At 43.3% G+C, this 26,194-nt stretch overlaps 1 protein-coding gene across 1 annotated transcript; it reads right to left on the bottom strand.

Annotated features, from left to right (window-relative positions):
• Positions 1-675: 675 nt before the first annotated feature.
• LOC119456447 (selenoprotein S) lies at positions 676-24,855 on the bottom strand. Its single transcript, XM_037718234.2, has 4 exons — positions 24,621-24,855; positions 20,977-21,108; positions 15,160-15,275; positions 676-1,938 (listed from the first exon to the last, which is right to left on the bottom strand). Exons 1-4 carry the CDS (start codon positions 24,700-24,702, stop codon positions 1,684-1,686), a joined length of 585 nt encoding a protein of 194 aa, XP_037574162.1. The 5' UTR covers positions 24,703-24,855; the 3' UTR covers positions 676-1,683.
• Between the last annotated feature and the right edge of the window lie 1,339 nt (positions 24,856-26,194).

The raw sequence follows: 26,194 nt of genomic DNA, 5'->3' as shown, positions 1-26,194 counted from the left end.
GAAGGGAGGCGACGTTTAGCTGCGGCACCAAGTGCCTATTTCTATCAGAGGCTCCGGCAACAGTCACCAACGCCGCATGCATTTTGTGCGAACGCCGGCAAAACGCCGACAGCGTCGACAGCAGTTCTGCGTGTTGCCGGTGCTGCTGCATGTCCAAGTTTATACAGCTGATAAAGCTACTATCCTTACTCCGTATAGCTCTACAAATTTGCTATCGCAATTGATGCTTCGCCTTTCAGGTGAAACTGCGACAACTTTTTGAGTTTGAGTTCAGTTTGAGTTCATGAATGCATCATTATTAGTGCTGCTGCAAGCATTATCAGATGTTACATTTTTCTGGATCATACATTCTTTTTCAGTGGTCCTTAAAAACATATCAACAGAGTTCTACTGTAATATAAATATTTAAATCACTTCAAGCAAGCAAGCAAGCAAGCAAGCAAGCTGAGCATGACGTTAGCAGCATCACATTATATATTTACGATTTCTCTTTACACAACTGCCCCAGGTAGCAAAGTGAGCAACAGTAGCACTGATGGTGGCCGGCCAGCTCATGTAATTTCTAAGCCCAAAGGGACGTAATAGAGAGATCCCAAAGCCTGAAACGAACAAATTAGTTTATTAACAATGTAATTTTAATGTCCAAAGGGATGTATAAAGAGATTCTGAACTATGAACATGGAGATGTAACTTTATTAACATTGTGTCTTGGAAAAGCAGGTACCACATTGAGATGCCTCCTTCCATCAATACCGTTGGTTGTGAACCAGTTCCAGTAACGACTTCATGAGTCTGTGTGCTTGCGTACATCCTATGCTACCTTTGGTCTCAAGGAACTAATACAACAAGCACGCAGTGAGGTAAACTCAAGTGGCAGAAAGCAGGGGGGTTCATATTTCTGCAGCAGTGGTGCAGCATTTCTCAGATGGCAAGGCACATGTGCCCATTCTAGGAAAAAGCACTCGAGTTCACTTGTATGTACACCGTGACTGACAGTACGGAGCAAGAGGGACAGCACAATCATAACAGGCTGTCGAGGAGCACTTCGATGCTGCGAGCCTGTAAAACAAATTTTTGCAGTCAAAAGCCTTTGAGAATTGGCACCTCGATGGCAACTTACACTTCAAGAATTTGCTGCAACGATAGAAACATTAAAAAAATTCACTCATAAAACTGCAATCCCTTAAAAATATGTCATGTATTTTCTTGTACTTGTGCCAGCAGCCAGGTGAAAGGCACACCCTCACTCAATCGTGTCATCACAGTGATTCTGAACTATCAGGCTGAAGTTGCGGAAAACGGGCACGCGTTAGCCCAATTTAGATAGTCAAAGTGCAAACAAACAAGCTGGCATTTTTTACTTTAGAAGTTGCTGAAACACGAGAGCCATTAAAATTTCCTCAAGCTTCTATTGCATGTACACAAACATACAGAGCGCATCTGCAAGTTTCTGAGAATCTAAATTTTGACTGCAAAACAATTTCACTTGTTTTCCATGCTCTTATCTTCTAAAAACAATTGGTGGCTAACATAGCAGTTTTGCTATGGCTAGGAGAACTGCTCCGTGTTGATAAAAATATGCACTGCCTTCTTAACAGCCGTACAGTGGCCCATCACACATTAGCACCAAGAAAAGCAACATCACCACTGCATCAATTAAAAACTGAACCCCATGCTTTAACCTCATCCGCCACCCTGGCTCACGCATCTCCTCTCTGGCCTATACGAGGAGCCTCCCGAGGAACCCATGAGTGGGTTGTAATCAGAGCCACGAAGGCGGTCACTGCTGTCTTGACTACCCTTGGGTCTCCGCGAGAGCCCATTAGACTCGGCAGAGCTCTCGTTTGTAGACGTGGCTCGAAGCTTCGAGCCCAGGCCACGTCCCTTCTGGAACTGTTCCCAGTTGTCGATTTTTTCTTGTCGTTTCTGCTCTTCGAGCTGCAGCAGAGAAACAAAGGGCAATGCGCATAAAGAACAAGTTTCAAAATAGAAGAGTGAGCTAGCAAAAAGGCAACCAGCTGTTGAAATCAGCCCACTACTCCAGTGGGCATCATGCTAACTCCCAAAGTTAGGTTACATACACAAGCCACCTATGAGACACTGACACAGCAAAGACTAAGAAGCACCCAAGCTGAACTTAGGTTGATCAAACATTCTGCAGGCAACACAAGACCCCAGTGAAGAGAAAAAGAGATAACTATATCATGTGAAAGAAAGCAGCACGATGCCACCAAGATTGTTTACAAGCCTGACAACTGAATTTCAGCTCGGCAACAACCCATGATGATAATAATAATAATAACAAGGCACACATGGTTAAGATATGAAACATGACGAACAAGTAGAAAGAATAAAGGAGATGTTTAGGAAAAAGCTGCGAGCTGAATGCATTGAGGGAAAAAGGGAGGTGGCTACAAAACAGAAAAAGGAACTTGAAGAAAGATAAGGGAATGAAGAATGACAACACCAGACGAACAACACAGGTCTTATAAAGCAAAACATAAGTCCTGACCTGACAAATTTAAGTTCGACAAATATACTAGTCGAAGTCCAAAAATACTAAATTTTGATTGCTTTAGTACTAAAGATGTGGACCGTTAATAAAAACTTCACAGCATTTGCGCAGCAGTAACGCTGTAAACAGACGCACTCCTCTATAATCATACCTAAAATGATCTGCGTCACAGACGCAATTATTGGTGATGTTTATTTAAGAAATAAATACGTAACAGTGGTTGAAAATATGGTTGCCATAATACACGGGTTCAGTAACGTGGTTGGCACTGCTGCGGGTATGGAATAGAAAAACTTTATTGAGGTGCTTCGGAACGTGCACTAGCACGTAGCAGGCAGCTCCCACGTCGAGACAGAAACGCCTAGCTTCTCCGCCACGTCGAGGGCCCGTTGGACTGCCCATAGTTACGCTTCAAAATCCGGACTGCGTAGAGCAACCTCCCACTTGGACGACGTAACGTGGGATGGCTCTCAAAAGTGGTCAGTGACTGTATTTGTATCTTTTGAAACTGATTTTGCTCTAATCTGGACACAAAAATTTTTTCAACCATTAGCGTCTTTACAACAATCGTGAACATGCTCTAAAATCTGGGCATATTACAATAAAATTGTAAAGTTGGCCCCTATGTAAGTCCCACAGTATCAATCCCCACATTTAGCTGAACAAATTCAATTCTATTACTCATTGGATGAGACCACTGTGCCCAAAAATATACATGACTGTGAGCTCTCCACCCCTTGCCACATTGCCACAGCTTTTCGAAAAGTGTTTAGTACTTCGATGGAGCCTGAAAAATGCTTTACTGGAGGCGTGGAATGACAAGCAGGTTTGTCGCTCAAAATGAGATTGGATTGCACCCTCATGTGCTGACCGTAAGTGAGTGCATACGTGTGATGTGCCACTGCTTCAAGAGCAATGACATGGACAACAGCAAAGAATAGTCTATCTAGGGAAACCCAGTCATTTCCACTTTCCCTCGTGCATCAAGGAGCAAACATGATGAGTGTTCTTTTAAATTTAAAACGGGAAACCAGTGCATGCACCATGTATCACATCAATTAAGTAAGATAGGCCAGCGAGGAGGTGTTAATGTTGTCTTTTCTGCTCCAAATAAGTTGTCCGAGGTTTGCAGGCTGACTTGTCCAATAAAAAAAAAGAAAAAGAAGCGAATTTGCCACGTGAAACATTGGAACTCGTTCGTCGACTACAGTAACAACGTGGTCAAAAATACGAAGGAGCAAAGTGGTTGGTGTCTTAAGACCAAACTACACGTACGCGTGCTGACGCCCAAAAGCTCGCGCTACGCGCCTTGCATTTGCCACGCTTCGCGAGTAATGGCGGTTTGAACCTAGAAGACTTGCGCCAGCGCACGCTTACTTGGCTCACATTTTCGCCTTTGTAGACATTGTTTCGTCTAGTGCCTTGTGCTAAACATACCCAAGCCAAGAGAATCCATTAGCAACCATCCTGTTGTTGCTGTGTTGTTACTATGCGGACGCGTCTCGTTAGGCCTACGGGCACTGGAATTGCAGAACGATCTCACAAAATGGACACACTATGCACTTATAACAAACGTTTGAGGTCAGTTTAGAGAAAGCGAAAGCTTATTTCAATAGTTACTGGCGATCACTGCGAGTGAGAGCGTAGCCATAACGAGAATTCACGCTGAAGCGGGAGCCATGGGTGCCACCATGTTGGACAATGCTGTTTCTTAGCGTACATCTCTGTGCTCGAGCTGCGCTTCGACGCATATGATCTGTTCTGCACAATCTGCGCATGCGTGAGGCGCTTGGGCGCGAGCTTTTGCATGCCGGCACACATACGTGTAGTTTGGCCTTTAACGTGTGCCTTCAAGAGCACCATCAAAAAAGTGAAAAGGGCAGGGATAGTTTTCGGCCCTACCTTATTCTAACAGTTGCATCCCCCTCTTGCATGACACCACAGCAATCGTAAGACATGTAAGTGACCAGACCAGATTCATTATACAGGTTTTTCCGCTTAATTTAATCCAAGCGCCAGCAAATTTATCCAAGCGCCATTCAAATTAATCCATTTGCCAGTGATTTTAATCCAAGCGCCAATCAATTTAATCTTAACACCAAGCGAAATAATCCAAACGCCAGTGATTTAATCAAAGTATGAAAGCGACACAGCAGATGACAATTCTCGCAATTAATTGAGAGGAAATGTCAGCATGCGATCGTTAAGAGAGTTAATGACACCCGTACGATTTGGTAAAGCTATCAAAAAGAACAACAAAGAGTGATCCAATGATAATCATTAGACACTGGTAGGCATCTGCCACCAGTGAATACGATTCACTATTTTAGTGCGATATCCGTAGCCTCCAATCGAACTCCTCATCATCTGTACCATTAAAACGGTCATGAAATAATTAATTGCACAACACACCTAACTGATAGGGTCGAGTCACTAGTGAGCACAAGCGAATTACAATGCACATTTCAGTGTTCTCACTATTTTGTACCCTATAATGTCATGTATATCAAATGAAACGTCATTAAACGAGCAACTGAACTGTGCCTACTATGAACTCGTATGCTTAAGTCACTAGTGAATATTATTCACCTATCTTACTGTCACAGCGGCAGCTTTCATTCGTCAATGCCGTCATTGGTATCTATCGAGTTGCAATAAAATGAGCACTTTTTTGTTATCACTGCTAACTAATAATGCCGAGTCATTAGTGATCACTAGTGATCTGCTGAATGAGATGTACTCCTACTTTCATGCAGAATAGTGTCATGGATATCAGATGAAACGTCATTCAAATGGCGATTCAATAACTACAATATTGTCCCATACGAGTTTGCGCCACTGTGGACAAAATGACGTTGGGAGGTGAAGAAGAGGTTGAAGTGTCTAGGAGATCGGTAGATGGTGTTACCCTGGCCACGGAGCTACAACCTTGTAACTGTATATATTGTAAATACATATATTTTCGCCCGGTAACAATATAATAAATAGGATATGCTAAGCTTGAGTCACTAGTGATGACGAATCACTTTGTGTAGTGCGACAGTTGCAGCAGTCCTTCGTACACGTCGTAAGTGGTATAAATGAAAGTGTCAATAAATGAGTTTTAATCAGTAAACACTTAATTCATATTGCAGAGTTATTAATGACCACTAGTAATAAGCTCAGTTCAGTGTTCTCATACATTTATGCAGCATAGCGTCATGGATGTCAAATGAGAACTCCTTTAAACAACGATTCAATTATGATAACTAGGAGATCCTAGAATGTGGTCACTAGTGACCACGGATCGCATATTTTTATATGAGAGTGGTAGCTATTATTCGAGCATGTCTTTTTTGGTATCTATCAAAATTTCATTAAATAAGCATTTTTCTGCTACCATTGGTAACTGATAATGCACAGTGATTAGTCATCACTAGTGATAAGCTCAGTTCGGTATTTCCGTACTTTCATGCAGGATAAAGTCACGGGTATCAAATAAAAAGTGAGCCAAATGGCCCTTTTTAATAACTAGGAAATGCTAGGATTGTCACTAGTGATCCTGGATCACTTTGTTTGGTATGACAGCAGTAGCCATCAATTGTACATGTAATCATTGATATCTATCAAAATATCATTGAATAAGCATTTTTTCTGCTAACATTGCTACCGATAATGAAGGTTGATTAGTGACCACTAGTGATAAGCTCAGTCCAGTGTTCTCCTACTATTATAGAGCATAGTGTCATGAATGGCAAATGATAATTTGAACGGCAATTCAAGATTAATAACTAGTAGATGCTAACAAAGAGTCACTAGTGAACGCAAATCACTTTGTTTGGTATGATAGCAGTAGCCATCATTCATTTTGCCACAGGAATGAATGTGTTTCTTTAAATACGTTCCTCTGTTTGAGATTGCAGATGTGGTTAAAACAGTGGTGATTACCAGTAATTGTTTTATTTTTATTTTATTTAACCATACTGCAGGCCAATTCTTTGGCCCAAGCAGGAGGAGCACTACAACAATAAGTTTGAAAAGTGACGAGGCTATACAACAATAGGAAAAAAAAAAAAAGATTACACCAAATTCAACGCTAGTCCTCTTAGCAATAAACAAAGCCCAGAAAACCAGAACACAATAGCAGAAATTCGAAAACACAAGAAGTGCAAAGTACAAAGAGGCCATATTAACTTCAATGTTCTCGACTATTCACAAATCGCAGCTTCATGGAAATAAAATGAAAGGTCGCTTAAAAGGTGATTCAATTATGACAATTGGGAACTGAGAAGTTTGAGCCAGTAGTAAATATCAATAACTTTTTTTACCATGATAGCATTTACTTGTACGCGCTGCCGTTGAGTAGAATAAAGTGTCAATATACCAGCAATGAGCTGAAGAATATAAATAATATCAGCGAGTCATTAGCGATAAATAGTGATATTGCACAGTTCTGTGTTGTCGGGTATTTACAATCCTTTACTGCAAAGGATTTATATTAACAGTCATTAGCAGGGTAATTAAATTATGGGGTGTAGGATCTGATAAGCTTTCCTCCCTAGAGATGACAAATCGCATCACATTTCCCGTACATCACACATATGTAAACTGTGGTAATGCTTACCGAAGCGAACACAGCGTTTAAAGCGCTTGCAATGCGGACGTTAGCTGTGACACGTACAGGACATTTTCACAAATCTACTACGTTCAGAGAATGGTGGCCAATTTGACCATTTGGTATACCAATAAATTTCTTGAAAAGGCGTATGGCATGAAGCAGTAAAAAGGGCAACAATGGACGAAATGCCGAACAGGTCTGGGATGGACACATAAATGCTCAAGATGCATTCGGTAAAATGGCTTTACAATAAAATAAACATCCCACCTCTTGAGAAGCAAGCATAAACATGTGTGCTGCTATTTGTGTTTTGTTTTTGTTCACTTAAAAAAGAACATACTATGAACAGGGTAAATGAATGCCAAGAATGTTTGTATTTGTTTTGTTTTGATGCATCTTTGTGTAAATAATTCCTTTCAGGGAGAGCTTCCTTTATTTGTAAATATAAGGCCAGGCCTTGCATATCGTCATCTCTCCCGGTCATTGCATGTGATCATCAGTCATGTCAAGCGTTGTGGACGCTCTCTTCTTACCTATATACCTGCATAATTCTGCTGACTGTGTACGTCCACTGGATGTGCGCTTGTGTCGCAAACATCCGGCACAGCTGAGTTTCATCAATGGTTGACAAGAATGGTGAATGTTGAGTGGCGGGAAAGCTTACTCTCGCGACCAACATGAGACTGCCACTTCCGTGGTTCGACTTCAAGAACCCCTTCGAATGGTTACAATGAATTTCCCAGTTTGAGTACAGCTTCGCTTCCGGTCTTTACCATGCTTACTGACTAGATAAAAGTAAGTAAGAACTTCCCTGGGGTCACAAGAAGCAAGGCGGATCTTCGACACGCTAGGCTTCCGAGCATCAGAGTGCTTTGATGTCGTAGAGCAAAAGTTCAAGGGAATTTTTATTCATCAACCTATTAATGTGTGTTAATGCATCGAGTTGGGTCCCCGAATGTAAGAAGAAACGAAGCACAGCTGATACTTGGTCGAATGGGTCTTGCCCAAATTACACCGAAGGTGCAAGATAGTGCAAGCCATTTCTTGCAGGGCACGAGCAGATGATCAATGAAGTTGCAGTTTTCTGTGGGCTGCTACCGTGATCGTCTGGATGTCGTAAATCAGACACTTATTTATATTGGGTAAAAAAGACCGTAAAAGCCTGCGTCTTGGAATTATGTCAAACAAATTCTTGAACGCAGGCCCCCCCCTACCATTCAATTACAAACAATTATACCAAACAATTATAACAGACGACATGCTGTTGCATCTGTAAAGGGCGCAATGCTTCCATGCAGACAGGCAGATGACCAGTGTCAGGCACTATGTGATCATCATCAGTGGTGTACCTCAACTTTTATGTAAACTGAATCTTTTGAAAACTGGCGCTGTGAAGGAAGGCAACATGCAAACAGCTGGATGACCAAGAGAGATGCCTGATAAAGAGAAGACCAAGTACGCTGGCGTGTCTGCTGTGGATTGTTTCTGCATCATCGATGCGTACCTGGTGACTTGAAGCAGCTGTCACTGGGAATAAATATAAAGACTGTGCGCTCTACTGCCGCAACAGATAGCGAAACGGCCAAGAAACGTGGTGGTTCATCAAACAAGTTTGGCCGAGACGTGCTGGAGACCCTACGAAAAATTATAAAAAAGAATTCATCCTTCACGCTTATGCAAATCAGGATGTCTATGATAGAGAAGTTTCCCGGTACTGAAATCAGCAACTTGACCATTGATCGGTTTCTCGAACGTTATGGTTGTACACTTAAGTTGGTAACCCAGAGGCCGGGTGACTGCAACCGTCCTGATGTCAAGGAAGAGTGCCGCAAGTTCGCAAAATGGCTTCAAGACGAGGGCACCACAGTCACGCAGCACTATATTGACGAAACGAACTTCAACGTGTGGTGCACAAGAAGTTTTGGCAGAGATAAACGGGGTGCTCCAGCTATCCAAAGCTTAACATGAACGTAAAAAATTTATTTTTTATGCTAAGGCAGCACAAAAAGGACAGCAAGACAGATGAAAAGCACACTGGATTAGCACTCATGCTGCCTGCTTCTTTAAGCGAAGCTTTATAGGCTCAAGTTTCAGTGGTGGTGGTGGTGTCACACTGAAAAGTGGGCCAATCCTGGTGATAGGCCAGAAAGGGTCTAAGCTGAATGGCACATACAAAGGACAAGAAAGAGAGAACGAGAGAGAGAGAAAGAAAATCACCAGCCCTTCCCTTGTCGAGTAAATGGGGGTAAGCGAAGCTTGTCGTGTGTGTACTTGACCTACTACTTTCCCTTCCCTTTCTTACTACTTTTCGTTCCCTTTCGTGGTACGTTTCCTTCCCTTTGCCTCTACTTTTGTTTCCCTTTCGTGCAACTTTTCCTTCTGTTGCGTTGTACGTTTCCTTCCCTCGATGTGTACATTTAATAAACGTTTATGTTTTATTACCATGACATGTCATGAAGTTTACGTTACTTTGACGAAGGTCACATACACACACGAGACGCTTCGCTTCCTCCCATTTTCTCGACAGGGGAAGGGCTGGTGATTGTTTTCTCTGCGTCACCGTCCTATTTGCGCTGCCGCTTTAAGGGGCCCTAAACCACTTTTTATCGAAGTGGAGAAAGAAATTTGAAGTGAAAATATGCTACTTCAGAAATACTTTGCCGCAAAAAGTATTTCAATGCGTTCAGCAGAAGCGGAGTTATTGGCAATCAAACACGGCCTCCGCTGTGCTCCCCTTCCTCCTCCAATGCCTTGCACTGCGAAGGCTACGGCGGAGTGGGGCGGGGCCGGGCCACAACACTCCGCCTTCGTAATGTCACCGTGGCACGCAGTTCAAATTTAATTTTGGATGTTAACGCAGATGCCATAACTTCCAATTTTGGGGCCTACAACGCACTAAATGTAAGCCAAACGCGATTGTCCACAGCGAGTTAACGTAGACGCCAAGAATTCCGATTTTGGTGCCTACGACGGGCTAAATGTAAGCCAAACGCGGTTGTCCACAGTGAGCAGACAGTGGGCTCGTAGCGGCACCCAGCGGTGGTCATGGTGTAGCCGACCACAGCGACCAATAGCAGCCACGCATTGGAATGTACTTTATTACGTAATAAAGCACACAGAAGAGAGTGAGGATCATAGCCTCTGTTGAAACGAAAGCGTATGAAAGAAAGGTAAATTCGCGCTCCGCTTGCGAGCTCCACGCACCGTCTACGACAGCAAAACTTGGCTGAGATGTTCACAGCAGCGTATGCTACCCGCGGACTAAGTTATTTCACCAAGCCCGAGGGGTGGTTCAGGGCCCCTTTAAACCAACTTTCCCTAGTTTTCATCATATTTCAAACTTCCGTGTGCATTACATTACAGGCAGTCGGTTTGTTTGTAGCTTCAATGCACGGGCACAACAGAAGACACGACCATTCATTTGTCACGGTTCTATACAGTGCAGAATATTTCAGAAAAAAAAAATAAAAAATAGGCAGCACACAACCAATGTGTACATTGACAGAAACGAAAGTTTTTTTTCTTTTTTTTTTTACTTGTGCTTCCGATTTCATGTGTGGCTTCGGTAAACCAACTAACAAGATATGGAGGCCCTGCCCAAGGAGAAAGTGCTACGGGGCAACAGGATTTGCTCAGCCCATTCTGTGGACAGTGACTACCTGGACCTTGAAAGAACTCGGCTGGCCCAGTCAGCAATGCCGTTATTAGGGCACCTTTACTTTACCAAAATGTTTGTTGATGGCACAACTGGTATAGTTATCCCAAATTGTTGTTTGCATTACCACAGAATGTACACTCCTTGCAATGATATGTGATTATAAAGCTACAGTGTGTGTTCACCGGGGTTGACAAATCGGTCAACAGAGCACAACCGTGACAAAAAATGTATTACATGAGTCGCATGTATGCGAGAAATATGTATAACAGCGGGTAATATTCTCCTCCGCAAGATTCTACATAAAATGGCAAATTACAAACTTGTTCAGTTGGCACAAATGTGGTACAGCTTGAAGGAAGGCAAAAAGTATAATGTACGCGTAGGCACAAAGCACAGGGCAAATAAAAGCGAGAAGGAATCTGTGGCACCCTCCTTGCCTACTAAAGGAGGCGAGAAACACTCTCACCCGTCCTCCGTTTTGTTGCCCATAACAATTTTGACGGTTTCGATGTCTGCTATCCGCAACGAGAGGAATTAGCGTTGGTGTCGTGGAAGTAGGTGGGACAACAGACAAAGGCATGGCAGTGCCCATGCTTATCTCTCGTTGCTAGCGGCACTCAGTCACACTGCGCATGCTCTCTCTCTCCCGTTGGTCGTGGCGCTCACACTACGTTTGCTACTCTCCTGTTGTATGCGACACTCAGTCATGCTGCACGTGCTCTCTTGGCTCGAGGCGCTTGCACTGCGTTTGCTCCTCTCTCATACGCAGTGCCCAGTTGCACTCTGCGTGGTTTCTCTCTTGTTGCTCACGGACCTCGTGCTGCGTTTGCTCCTCTCTTGCTGTACGTCTGGCACTCAGTCAAACTGCGCGTGCTCTTTGCTTGTGGCACTCACACTGTGCACGCTCTCACGTCACTCGTGGCCCTCATGCTGTGCGTGTTCTCTTGTTAATTGCACGCGGCACTCACGCTGCCCGTGCACTCTCTCGTTGCTCGTGGGGCATGTGCTGCACTTGCTCTCTCTCGCATGTCCTATCCATAGGACATGGATAGGACATGCCAGACCTGGTGAGGAGCCCTTTAAAACTGCTTGAAGAAGTCACCCAGCACCATGTCGCTATTTAACTTGTAACTGAAGAAACGCTGGAACTTGTGCGACAAACAGCAAATGCAGCTGTCATGACTTAAGGCGTGACTTGAGTTTTCCTGCAGTTTGGGCGCAGTCAGTGACAGCTGGATTTACTAGGCTTCGCTAGTTTTGGTTTCGAGGAAGCACCAGCAACATGGCCGACAACCATGCTGGCTACATATTAAACCAAAATATCGTAATGCATCCTTGTTTATCTTTATCCCCGGTGACTGCATTTAACCGAATAAACCTAAACAAGCATGTGTGTCAATACTTTGGTTTGATGTGTAGTTGGCATAAGCGTAGTGAGCAATGTTGGCGGTAATGTGCTCTCAGTAAACCTTCTCCTCTATCCTTCAAGAGAGTGCGAGAAAATCCAAGCTGTCCAGCGATTGGATCATCATGCAGGGCGTGCACTCCATGTATACGCGTATCGCTTATAGTGCAGTTGCGGGGCACGAAATACCGCTTACAGTGCAGCTGCCTGGAAGTTCGGCAGTCAACCTTGACGGCAAACGCTCTCTTCAAGCCACAAATACCGTATTTGCTCGAATCTAACGCGCACTTTTTTTTCCGATAAAACAGGTCCAAAAATTGCGTGCGTGTTAGAATCGAGTGCGACCCTAAATCTGCGTTACCATATAGCTGTCGGCATTTCAAAATGGCCACCTCGCACGCGCGTCGAGCCTAGCTACTCTCGAGCCTAGCTCCCGTAGTTTCCTCCATGTGCTGCAGTACATGTGCTTACTGTCTTCACGTTCTCTGCGTCTGCTTTATCAGCATGAAGTACCGAGTTCATCATGATGCCGCATTTAAAAGGAAAGTGATAATGTGTCCGGAGACGGACGAAAATCGAGCCGCATCACGGGTGTTCGGAGAATCCTAAACTTGCGTTCGGGACTGGCGCAAACAGAAGGAGAGGATTTTCGCCAGCAAAGCAATGCGAAATGGTTTCAGTGGACCGAAGCAGGTCGTAATCTGCGACGATCCACTTCGGCGATACGATCGCCTTGACCCTATCTTGAAAGCAATCTGCGACGGGGAATGTCCGCCGCGCGCCATGTTTTCGCTGCTTATAGGTCACATTGAAGCGAGAGGCATGATAGCACGAAGGTCAATTTGCTCGCCACGCTTCGTCACTTGAGCGTTTTGACAGTTCGTTTCAGTGGTCAACGAGCGAGATGTGTTCATGTTTGCTTGTGCGCGCGTGACACCGTGCTTGTTAATTTATTTAGTAAGCGAATACGGAACCTACAGCACGGTGACAGCGACGGCAGAAATGTGCCTAGAGTGCCCATTATCGCAATAAAATAGTTGTTTTGGTTATAGTGCAGTACCGCTTAGAGTGCAGATATTCGCGACTCTGGCGACTTACGTTATAAGCAGTCTACACTGTATATGCATTAAAACTATGAGAATGACACGTGACGTGTGAGACATGCGATGGTCATAAAATATATACAATGAGAGGATGATACAATAAGATGTGGGTGTCAGTGGCACTAATGCCTCAGCAGGACCCTTGAACGCAAGGGCCTAGAAGCACATGCTCTGCAAAAGCGTATTACCGTAGCTGCACCCTCCAGTTGGAGGATGTGCTACGAATCCCTTGGGTGCATAACATGTAACACAATCAACAGAGACTAGAAGCTTGGACAAGATACGCGAAGGTTGCGGTGTTGAGAGACAGGAGAGGGTGCGCGCTGAAACACCCTTTCAGACCCCGACAGGGAGGGCGTCAGCCCGAGCAAGCACCAATAGATGAGTCACCTTCCTCCTCGAAGACGTTTCCGCGGCCTATAACGCGAGAAATGCCTAGAAGATTCCCAGGCTTTGTTCATGCTATGGGAGCGCAACTCCGTCAGAAAGTCCGAGAAACGCCAGTGAAGGCGATAAAAGCGCCATGCGAGAATTAGTAAGGGGATCAGACCGGACGGATGAAGAGATGTGACGTGAAGACTGACCGTCTAAAGAAGAAGGGGATTCCCCGGCAAGCTAGTTGACGAGTTCCTTGAGCGTCTGCATTTCCGGAAAAAGTTCCTTCTTTGAGATTTGCCTCGAGCTACGACGAGATCGTCAGGCTTAAGACAAGCACGTGTAAATACGAGTGGACACTTTGTGTTCCTATTCATTCTGTACTGTACGTGTAGAACTCTTAGTGCTTGTCGTTAATCATTTTCCCGAATTTTGTTAACACCCATCTGAATTGCACTGTGATGTACCTAGCCGAAGTGTGTACGTGTGTATGTTACTGCCTTACTTGAAGAATATATTTTGTTGTGTTTTGACAACTCTGGGCTCTGACTCGGTCTTTAGACCACATCCGGTGTTCGCTAGCGCACCAGAGGGTCCCTTATTAATTGTCCTTGCTTTCATGGGGCTTTCGGAAGCTAGTAAGTCGGCTTAGGATTTGGCCTGGTGTTGGCGCCTCGTTCACAGGGTGTGTGACATCCAGCCTGGCCGTAATAAAAGATGCGGACTGGCTTTGTCCTACACCAGCTTGAATGATGGATAGTAGCCACATCCAACTTGCGCATTTTGAAGCGTTATCAATAGCTTAATACGAAGCGAAGTCTGCCAATGTGTCTAACCAGGAGTGGCCAGGAGTGAGCGCATGCTGGCAAGCATGCATGTGGTTGGACCTTAAGTTTCGCGTGGTTCGAGGCTAGTTGAGCGTTTAATGCCAGCTGAAATTAGCGAGATCTGACGGATACAGCCCCGATAAGCAGGGCGGCCAAAGTTTAATTCCTGTGCACGCGGCCGAGCGTGAGCAGACGACAGTCTGCTTCTTCCTGAAGTACGTAATTATTATACAAATTCGAAAGCAGATTTTCGCTTCCTTCAGCCTGTTTCATAAATTGCATCGATAAATATGCACAGTAACAGTAAGAAGAAGCGCACTGATCCAAACATTCTTCTTGACTGATGTCAGCTATTGGCCAATAGATGATAATCGCATGGGAATCTGCTATATTATGAAATAAGGCGTCCAGAAAGGAGTGAAAAGCAGGCTTCTGCTGAAAAGAAAGTGCTTGAGAAAAAGGTGACTTCGGGCTCCGCTTCCGAGCTTCATGTGCCACACACGAGTGCAAAATTTGGCTGAGATGTTCACAGCAGCGTATGCTATCTGTGGACTATGATTTTTCACCAAGCCTGAGGGATGGTTCAGGACCCCTTTAAGCAAACCAAGTTGTGCCCCAAAATCTGCAGTTTTAGTCCGGACAGCATTTATCTTTGTGCCAATTAGATCTACATCCTCACCTGTGCCATTTTTTCTTTCTGCTTCTCAGCTAGTGCATCCTGGACTTCTTGCATCTTTCGACGTGCCCGCTCCAAAGCTTCTTGCCGCCGCACAAATTCATCTGCATCTGAAGGTCCTGCATGAAAAAAATTAAAATGAAATATTTTCAATCTTATATCTATATCTTTAAAAGAGCATTGCAACACTTTTGGACAAGACAAGAAAATATGTGATCTGTAGACTATGATATCATGAGCATGCAAGTTAAATATTATTCTGCTGCATGAAGCCCACAATCCTGCATAAAAGATAGCTCGCTCTTTCTGTGGCTTTCGAGGCCCACTCTGTTATGTCCCGCATATGACATCATAGACCCCTGCAACAGTGCGTATACGCCAGCCACTGGGCGTTTGTTCATGAGCTATTCCAGCACGAAAGCTTGCACAGGCATGCACACTCCTTTAAACTACCAGCAGCTGGGAAAGTGGCAGTTGTCAACACATCTTCTTTCTGGGGTTTTACGTGCCAAAACCAGTTCTGATTATGAGGCACGCCGTAGTGGAGAGCTCAGGATTAATTTTGACCACCTCTCTCCTCTCCTGTCCCTACTTTTTTGTTGCTCTTCAGACACAGATGCCATCCTGAAGGTCAGACTTTTTCAGAAAGTCACGTGTGCCCCAACGGCAGCCGCTAAAGAAACCGGATGAAAGTGTGCCGAGTCCACTATCATCTGTTACTGCTATGTATTTGCATGAATGTTGTGACAGATATAAGCAACCTCAAGCATTTTCTTGATGAATTTTTTTCGTGTACAAAAATTTGCTTGTAGCGCTTCGAAGCTTGAAAAATCACGCAAGTCAGAACTTTTCACGTTCTTTGTTACTGGGAGCACCGTCGGCATGAGTTGTATGTATGTGCGTTTTTCCTTTAAAATTGTAGAAAAAACGTTTTACACTTACCACAGCTCCATTTTTGCTCAAATTTTGCAGAAGGATCAAATTTTTTCACCCGGATTGTTCAAAGTAACACTTGGCATTGATACTTGCCTAGATTGTAAAAAAAAAATAAATGCAAATTTGTGTTCATCTGCACCCGTTAGATGCGCCACTGAGCAATTATTGGAATCCAATCTCGAAGACTTTTCTCTGCCTTATTGCACACGGCAAAAGTGCCATTACAGGCATGTTTCAGACAATACCAACTGCAAGGAGCGCAGACAAAGACAATTTTGCAGTTTCTTTTCACAGACCTGGCAAGTAATTGAATACGTCTAAATAATACCTAAAACACGCTAGCTAAGTCACTTTCTTTGTCTACGCTAAGGCAGCACATGGCCTTTGAGATTCACTTCTAATAATTGCTCGCGGGTGCCAAAACCACGATCTGATTATGAGGCACGCCGTAGTGGGGGACTCCGGAACAATTTGGACCACCTGGGATTCTTTAATATGCACCTAAATCTAAGTACACGGGTGTTTCCCCATTTCGCCCCCATCAAAATGCGGCCGCCGTGGCCAGGATTCGATCACGCGACCTCGTGCTTAGCAGCCCAACACTATAGCCACTACGCAACCCCGGCGGGCATCTGAGAGTGCAGATGAAGACAAATTTGCAGTTTATTCTTAACAAACAAGGCAAGTAACAATTCTACGTATTGCCATGAACGGTCCATGCTATAAAATGTGATCTTTCTGTAAAATTTTAGCAAGAATGAAGCGTCGGTAAGCACAAGATCCTTTTTCTATGATTGCATGCGTTCCATAGTGGCTGATCTAATCTTTGCCACAATAAAGATATGTAGTGTTGTGAGACGATTTATCACGCGAAAATAAAAATAATACAGGCCAATCAGGACCTGAAAATATGATAAAGGGGATGGCACAGGATCTCGAGTGCAGTCTGTGTATTGGGGCTGCCAGATTGTGCCGTGGGGTGTTCGCGTTCAAGACCGGCTGTCCACAATTCTCACTTTTCTCAACAATACACTGTGTACATTTCACCACATTTGCCCAACGGTGATGCGGCGAAGCTATATAAGCCCCTTGCTGCGATACCTCCTTTGTTAAGCTCTTATTCTTGCTGCATATCGAACATTTTGCCGGGTACACAGTGCCTCCGGTTGCCCCCTTTCTTTTTTTTCTGCGGCATGCTGAAGGCAGTGAAATAATCGTAAAATGCTTGCCGAAGGTTTCGAAATATGCACATTAGCTGCTCGCAACTGACAGTCACAAAAGATAAGTCAAAACTACAAGAAAAAAAAAAAAAAAACTAAATTTGCACAACACCTTGACATTCGCATTGACATTCTCTAGCCAAAAGAGACCACCATGAGAAAGCACAGTGCTGCATGTTTCTGAAAAGATCTATTACAATAAGCGCACTGCGGAAAGGTGAAAAAGTGCGAAACTGGCTATGAGCAGGGTATTACTAGTGGCTTTGTACAAGATCAAAGGAAACGTGTTTAGAAAAAATAGGGAAAGCAAACATCGCACTCTTCCTATACGCATTATTATTAGGTCCTTTCAAAAATGTCAGCAGGCATATATTAATTCAAAGGCATTACACTCACTCCCATGTGTTCTCAGTTTTGAAGAAAAGGTGTTGCCAAGTGCCTTTAAAGGGGCCCTGAAACACTTTTTGAACATTGTAAAAAAATGTTGATCTGTTTACGAGGGTCCTCTGAACATGTGAGCAAAATATGATTGCACTGTATGTAGCACGGAATTTACAATCTCTTGTCAAAAGCAGTGAACAGACGTTTGCTCTCGCATTTGTAATGTCGTTATCGAAAGCTCAACAGAAGAAGTTAGCCAGCCAATGCTACTGGCTGATTTCATGATCACGAGAACATTTCCAGTAATACATACTAGTAATTCCTAATTTTGGGTTAAGTAAATGAAAAAATATATATGTCTGCGAGCTCAAAAAGGCAGACAAGTCATTTCATATTTGCACTGTGTGTAGCTGCATCAGCTGAGCATGGCCTCCAAGATGGCAGCGGCGTGCTTAGTAGTCTAGTCAACCTCAGCTGCCACGGGGTGCCACGACAAGCCCTTTCACCACCGCGACACTCAACTTTTGGCTGGGGCTATGTCCTCTTGGCTTGTCCACTGTGTTGCTTCCAGCATGCCAGTGGAGATGAAAAGGGAAAGAAAGCCGTGTATCGGTGCGATAAAAAAAAAAAATTATGGGGTTTTACGTGCCAAAACCAGTTCTGATTATGAGGCATGCCGTAGTGGGGGACTCCGGAAATTTGGACCACCTGGGGTTCTTTAACGTGCACCTAAATCTAAGTACACGGGTGTTTTCGCATTTCGCCCCCATCGAAATGCGGCCGCCGTGGCCGGGATTCGATCCCGCGACCTCGTGCTCAGCAGCCCAACACCATAGCCACTGAGCAACCACGGCGGGTAAATATCGGTGCGATAACTACACTTATAGTTGAAGGATATAACAAATTTTTGTGGCATGAGATTGGTGGGACGACATACTTTAATAGTGAGGCGATTCTACGATTAGTTAGGAAAGTGCTTCAGAGCTCCTTCAGGCACTGCAAAGGTGTGGCAGCTAATAACAAATGTCTCAATGACAGATTGTGTCATATTTCTGAGTGTAAAAACAGAGTAATACAAGTAATGGTGATGATTTAGGAACCCTGTAATATTTGTAGGTTTCCTGTCAGCTTGGTGGGTACCTGTAACTTGTACTAAGAATCCTAAAGGGACACTAAAGAGAAAAAATTCAGAGCCCTTCCACTACTGTGAAGATGGAAGCCAGTGAAGCTGTGACTATGGTGGGTCTGCTATGGTGAATATTGCTATAGTGAATTTATATACATTATCAATATTGACTATATTGAGCAAATAAAGAGACATACACTCGAAGATCCTGGTGTTCATCATGTATTTTGTAACCATGGTACATGGCGAGTGGTTTACTTAACCACCAAACCCATACTGAGTCCAAGTGGCAACTGATGCCGTCACTAGAGAAATGGCTATGTCAAAGAAGAATGAGGCACAGCGATTGGTTGGTAGACTATTACGTTTTATCACTGCCTTTTCGACACGCGTCATGGACTAGCGTTTGCGCAACAGCGTTCATCGCTCCGGCAAATTGTTTTTGTCTCTTTGGGTCCCATGTAGGACAAGGGTAGTTAAAGGGTGCATTACAGGTGGTCCCCGAGCCCACAGGGGTATGTGCCACTGAGCTTGGACCCTTTCTGCACTATCACCAGGATTGGCCCACTTTGTTGTTTTACGCGTCGTTTTGTCCGCGGACGCGATCTACCAGAACCTAGCCATATACAGCTTCGCTGTAAAGTTATTTTCGCTGTGTTAGTAAATTACCCTTCCACAATATAAAGAAAGCCACTCTTACGGCGAGAAGATGCTTGGTAGGCAAAAAAAAAAAAAGACGCAAAAACGAAAGACGGGGGTGACACAGCGTTGAAATTCCTGCACCCGCTCAGGCCTAGTTAAATTTTTATAGATAAGAATAGAATTGTTTGTATTCTAGAAGAGCCAAAGACTGTACCTTAAAAAGCTTTAAGAATTTTTACTGGACCACAACAGCTGAAATGGAGAAAAAAAGAATGCTTTGCAATCTGTGGCGTCACACTGACATACTGACCCTGGGGTTCTTGTGCAAAATTCGAAAATTAAACTTTCAGTGTCATTTTCTCTTCTAATAATCAACCTATCAGAGCGAAATCAACAAAAGTAAAGTTGTTCAAGAATACATAATCAACCTAAACTGATTCAGTTTTCTTTTTCTTTTTTGGTGTCCCTTCAACAAATAATGCTTCAAGCCCATTTAACAATATTGCTCACTAATGGTGGTGAAAGGCAACCCCATCAACTTATCCACTCATTACACAACATACAAGCTGCACCCACAAATGATGAAGGTCCATTTCCCACAAACAGTTCCCCAAGTGGTAACACACAATCCGAAAGTTCACAAGCTATGTTCACAAGCCAGAACACAAGCCCAATACAGTCAGTGTGAAAAAAAGAAAAAGCGTAGTTGGTCAAGGTAATCAGAGTCTCTATAGTCTGGTGATTTTCGCATTCAATTCCCACCAGAATGCGCTTGTCACTGCTGGGAAACACACCCACAGCTTTGTGTTCAGCAGCAGGGTGTCAGAACCCCTGAGCCACCACAGTATGTTCATATTTATTCAACTTAGCAAAATTCAAACATTGGCTATTTGAACCTTTAAAGATATGTGATCTATGGGAGTCTGAATAAACACAATATGACTAAAGTTAAAGCTCAGAAGGACATTAAGACCAAATGTAACTTAATGCAACTGCAACACAACACATAATAATGAGAAAATGTAATCACAGAATGCTGAAATGAAAATTTTAGAATGACAGAGTGTAGGTTTGGAGACAAATCCAAAAAATGGCATACAGGCATCCAATCATCAAGGTTTTCATGTGTGTGTTTATCAATGAAATAGTTACTTAGATCATTGCAAGAGAGACCTGGGGTAATACTCTGTAAATGCTAGTTTTGTGCAATACTATTTTTTTCGTATCATCTGTCCTGCTTGGTGGAACATTTTAGCGGCAGCAGGGGCACAGCTGTGCACGAGCCTATGACAAAGGTAAGAAAGTATGGAAAGTGAAAACAATTGCCACAAAATGCAGCCTGTAGCAAGCACATTTGCAATATCATGACTTGCGAACTGCACTGCTAATGAAAAAGTAGCAGAAAGCATGCCCTGCACAAAATGGGACACACGCACTGGGCTGCATGCCATGCCTTCACGGTTAACACCTCTAATTGACAATCCTCAAATGAGAATGACAAGTGCTGCACCATACCATAGCTCTGTGGTGTAGGTGGTGAGACTCTGCTCATTGTTGGTAGATATGAGCCCAGTTTCTTGTACAGCATGTATAAGCCGATGAGTCCAAATGTGATGAACCATCCGTTTGTAGAGATGAAGCTGAGAACTGGAAGCAAAGAGGGTGAATCATTAAGGGAATAAGTGTTTGTGCTGTGTTTGCAGCTGATAATTTAATGGCAATGGGTTCAACTACCATGTTAGCAACACTGCAACTAAAAAGGAGGGGTTGACATGTGTTTCTCTAATTTAAGCAGCTGCTTTATCAAATATTCATTTCTTACAGTGCACACAATGACAGTACATGTCCTTTGGTTGGTGTTGCTGTTTGTCTACGTTTCCTGTAAGTGATGTGCAGACTTCAAGATGAACATTGCTCAACGTGGACAGTTCTCAGTTCCAATCAATAAGAGATGCTACAGTGAATTACAGCAAATAATTTTAATTACATAAACCCTTATTCATTCTGTTTTATTACTAATCTCAATAAATGTAGTGATCAAAAGTGAAAAACTGTAATCCAACCAACAATAGCATTAAGCTACTTTTATTAAACTTCTTCTACATTGCAGATTTTTGTAGAATTGATTTGCCAAATGTAGTGCCCTGAATGGGAGCTTACCACTGTCCATGAAAAGAAAAGTGTACATCATTGCATTCTATAACAAGCAGGGGAAGATCCATGGCAGCCTCCACAGGCAGGCCCTCATCAAAGTATAAAGAAAAAATAAGGGGGGGGGGGGGGGGGTACTGGTCGCTTAGTACTGTTAGCACTAAAGTGCCAGCATTCTCAGAAGGACCCTGCGCACCCAGGGGGCCCAGTCTGGATCCACCAGTGATAACTGTCAGAAAGACAGTCATATGCCATACTTGGTGTTTGTAGTTAAAGCTAATATCCTGCAATAGATATATGCTAAGTGCATTTACAACATACTGGTATTAAAAAATAAAGACCACTATTCAAACACTGTATGGCTCAATAAGCAAAAAAAAGTTGCACTATTCTGCTAAAGAATAAGTGCAAATACAGTTCTAAGTCAACTAGGAAAGCATGTGTCTTCATTTCTTGTATCAGACTGGGCACTGCTAGCCTGGAATAAGTATGCTACACAGGAAATTTTAAAAAATTCTGGGGTTTTACGTGCCAAAACCACGAGTTGATTAAGAGGCACGCCAAAGTGGGGGACTGAGGATTAATTTTGACCACCTGGGGATCTTTAACGTGCCCCCAATGCAAGGGACACTGGTATTTTTGTGTTTCGCCCCCATTGAAATGCGGCCACCACGGACAGGATTTTGCTACATAGGAATAAGTGTACTAGATAGGACAGAGGTTGTTGATCAATATGAGGTGCCTGACAGATAAATAAGAAAGTTAATGTCTATGGCAATCCAAGGCTATGTTCTCATCCACCTGATATATGTCACCATTCGCTTTTACACAGTACAAGTCTCTTGCAGAACAAATCAACAGCAGTTCTCACACTTTTCTAAACAGTAGTGTAGGCTTTGTGCAAAAGGTGTATGACTAGTTGTGTACAAGCGTAGAACTAGTACGAATCAGTTCACAAACTGCAAGAAGGGTCAAACGGATCTTGAGTTAATTCTTGGTTCACTGACAACAGCTTCAAGCTCAGTGACACCCTGTATGACTCAACTAATATTATTTCCTTTAGTATTCATATTTATTACATTTAGTTTAAAATAACCTTTGGTCGGATTTTCCTTATCAATTGACAAGTGAGCTCTAAAGGAGTACTGACACATACTTTCAAAGGTGCAAGAACTCTACCACACACTTCTCACATGTCAAGGGACGACACTAAGCAAGTATCAAGGTTTGAAAACACATATCTTAATTCAATACTAAAGTTGGTCTCGAAATGAGGGATCCGGGCCAAGATAACTGTAAAAATTGTATTCCAATGCCATAATTTGTCATGTTTCGTCAGCGGTCAGAGCAGCGCTCTGCCTGCATTATCTAAGGGATCAGCCAGCCGCGAACGGTGGATAAGAATGGCATAGAAGTGAATTGAGCAAGAGGAATCACTGCATTATACCAGCCCAGCTGGCAGTGTCATTGACATTATTGTGATGTCATAACACAAAGAAAATTTGCTGACATCATGTAACAATAAGGCTAAGTATGATAATGTTGCTCATAAAAAAAATTTTTAATGTGTTTAACTCATATGGTTTGCTCATAATATGTTTAACATGAGTGCTAAACATATTTCTTATGGCTGCGCAAGCATGTGACAACTGCAGCGACAACAGGAACGCAGCAAGCCAATGTATTACAATGTCAAGGCGCATTGACCTCCAGGGTACTGAAACTGGTTCGTAGAAACATGTACTACAGTAAATTATTTAGGGTGATCTAGTGTTTCCATATGAATATTGACTCACTTTATGAAAAAAAGGAAAGAAAAGAAAAAGAAAAGGTGACAGGACGAAAACATCGTTTCAGCACTCCTCCAAATGACAAAATGCCTCGACCCTTCTTGTTCAAATTCCTTGAAAAAGTGCCCTTTTTACAAATACAGAATTCTGTTCTCTTACATCGTCAATCAAGCTACCTCCTTACAAAACAATTTTCGACAACTTCCGCAGTACCTACAGCATTCTTTTTTTATTTCACAGTGCACTGGTTAATAGATAAATATGTGGTTGTCATGTTGCACAGGCCCGGAAGGCATAGGCAAAACAAACATGACTAGGCCAGGCCCCTGGCATTTTGAGCCACCTGAACACAAATAGCGTAAAAGCATAACATTAACGAATACTCACACACACAAAAAAATATTTTTCTAAGTGCAATGCTCTTTATGATATGGAGCTGAAGTGCAATGCTCTTTTCGATATGCAACTAACACTTAAAAACATTCTGCTCAGAAATAAATGGTTTGCACGCGGTGCAATAAATAAATGCACGCGGTGTGCCCGAAATATAGAACTGTAGAAGCTATAGAGACCACCAACTGCGCAGTTACTTGACTTCCTTACATACAAACCTTTACCTGCATGAGCATTTTGACCGAACGAACATCCATATTTCTGACGAAAGTAGAGTACTGGCTTGGTAGTAATCTGGATCCTCGTCCAAACATGGATACACCACTGATTTATATTGGCTAAATGATTAAGCAATCATTTTTGCATCACAACATACACCATGCCATACTACGTTAGCTGGCGGTCCTCACATAGTGTCATTCACGAACGGTCGTGTGGGAACAACATTCAGAAGGAAACGGCACATTTAGCCTTGAAGAAAGGGAAAACAGCTTAGCATTGGGGTCTTGCACTGCAGAAAATGCCAAAGACCTGTTACGGTCGTACAAGCTCGTCTGGGCGTCATCGGTGTCATATTTGGTGAAAACGTTACAAAGAAAACCTCATTGCAGACTTGAAGCAACAGTAACTGGAACGTCATGCGGCTACTTCGTATAAGTAGGGCTTTGCGCGGTAACCTACTTTACTGTATATCACGGAAGAAATCCTTCACTATACTTCCCTCAGCAATAATTTCTGACAGTGCAAATGCAATAACGATGAAACCAAACAAGTCCACACTGCCGTAAGCTGACACGTCATAAATTTACGGAAAAGGCGCCTTACCAATACCGAGGAAGCTTGTGTCTGCTTCGCTCTCGTGAAACAACGAGCTTGTGCCATCACTGGAAGATTTTTCTTCAGACATTATTCAGCACCAGGATTTTGATGAGCGAAAAACGTTGCTAATGTGACAGCGACAGCAAAACAACGCAAGATTAAAAGTATCCGAAAGCAGGAGCGCTCCTTGAACGCAAACGCTGCATCATGCCAAGGCGTTGATCATGCGCGCAATAAAGTTGAAGCGATTGCAGTGCCACTTGAGGCCGCGATCAACATTACGCCGATGGCAAAATGAATGACGTCAACTAAAGTCTACCGTGAAAGCCAAATTCTACAAAAATAGTAACGTTATACAGGCTCAACAATTCAGCGTGCGTGAATGTGTTTTCAACTTATTTATAGTCCTGCTTAGCTGTCGGAGTGAGAGCCGGATGCATATTACCCAAACAAAAAAGAAAAAAAGAAAAATTAAACATAGATGTTTGAAACACAAGAAGGTTCACAAGGGTAGAACAAATAGGAATTCTGTCAGTAAGGTGAGCAGTAAAAAAGCTTTAGAGAACATTGAAGATACCAGCAAACACAACACTAGAAACTGGAACCGAAATCGAAACAAAGCATCTGACGCGGGTTTTTCAAATACATCATAATGAACTCCGACCTCTCTTCCTAGCCCAGAAGTCAATTCTCCGACGACATTGCACGTCTGTTTTTTTTTTTTTTTTTTTCCGCAACATTTTCCGGGTGGAAAAAGTTTGTCTTCGGAAGCTTCAGGGCTGCGGTGGCCCTGGTACCTGCTGTCACTTGTGGCTAGGGAGCTACAACTGACAACCGTGGGACGAGGCCGAGGGATCAAATCCCGGCCACGGCGGCCGCATATCGATGGGGGAAAAATGCCAAAACACCCGTGTACTTACATTTAGGTGCAGGTTAAAAAGCCTCATGTGGCCCAAATTATTCTGGAATCCCCAACTACGGCGTTCCTCATAATGAAATCGTGGTTTTGGGAAGTAAAGCCCCACAATTTAATTTGAAATTTAATTTTCAGTTGGTGCCTCCTTCGGCCGTCATCGTCATCCATCATGCGCCTCTGTCTTCCCTGTTTCTTTCCCTCTTCTCGTTCCCCCAACGCGGAGTAGCTGGCTAGGGGAATTTACCTCCGGGCGACCCCTCTGCATTTCGCATTATTAAACTTCTCTCTATATCTCTCTAGGGTGAAAACTAAGCAGAAATTCATACAAGAAATGAAGGAGTAAGCCTTCCATAGTCAGAGCAAAATTGCACTCTTTTTAAGACAACGTTCACTGAATTTTCCATCGTATCCATAAAACGTTCTTTGGAGTGACCCTCTACAACATTTTATTGTCAAGCTTCAGTGCTTTCTTCGAAGCTAAAACAGTAGAAGAAAAGAAATAATCCGCTGCTCCCTAACATTACCTCTCGAGGACCACTTGTGAAGAGTAAGCCACTCTATAGTGAGAGCTAAACTGGCTATTGAGGCAAGTGACCCTGCGTCTAACGGCGGATACTCATAATTTTCCTGGGCTGTGCCCTCGCACTCAGGATATAGACACAAG

This window comes from Dermacentor silvarum, chromosome 6 (assembly GCF_013339745.2).
Source record: "Dermacentor silvarum isolate Dsil-2018 chromosome 6, BIME_Dsil_1.4, whole genome shotgun sequence".
Lineage (NCBI taxonomy): Eukaryota > Metazoa > Arthropoda > Arachnida > Ixodida > Ixodidae > Dermacentor > Dermacentor silvarum.
Note: the sequence above shows the minus strand (reverse complement) of the source record. Positions and strands in the feature narration are given on the sequence as shown.

Excerpts from the sequence above, each read along its gene's own strand:
- LOC119456447 (XM_037718234.2), bottom strand. The coding sequence starts at position 24,702 with ATGTCTGAAGAAAAATCTTCCAGTGATGGCACAAGCTCGTTGTTTCAC. Across the intron at positions 15,276-20,976 it reads ACCTACACCACAGAGCTATG|GACCTTCAGATGCAGATGAA; the intron begins GTATGGTGCAGC and ends TTTTTCATGCAG. Across the intron at positions 1,939-15,159 it reads AGAAAGAAAAAATGGCACAG|CTCGAAGAGCAGAAACGACA; the intron begins GTGAGGATGTAG and ends TCTCTGCTGCAG.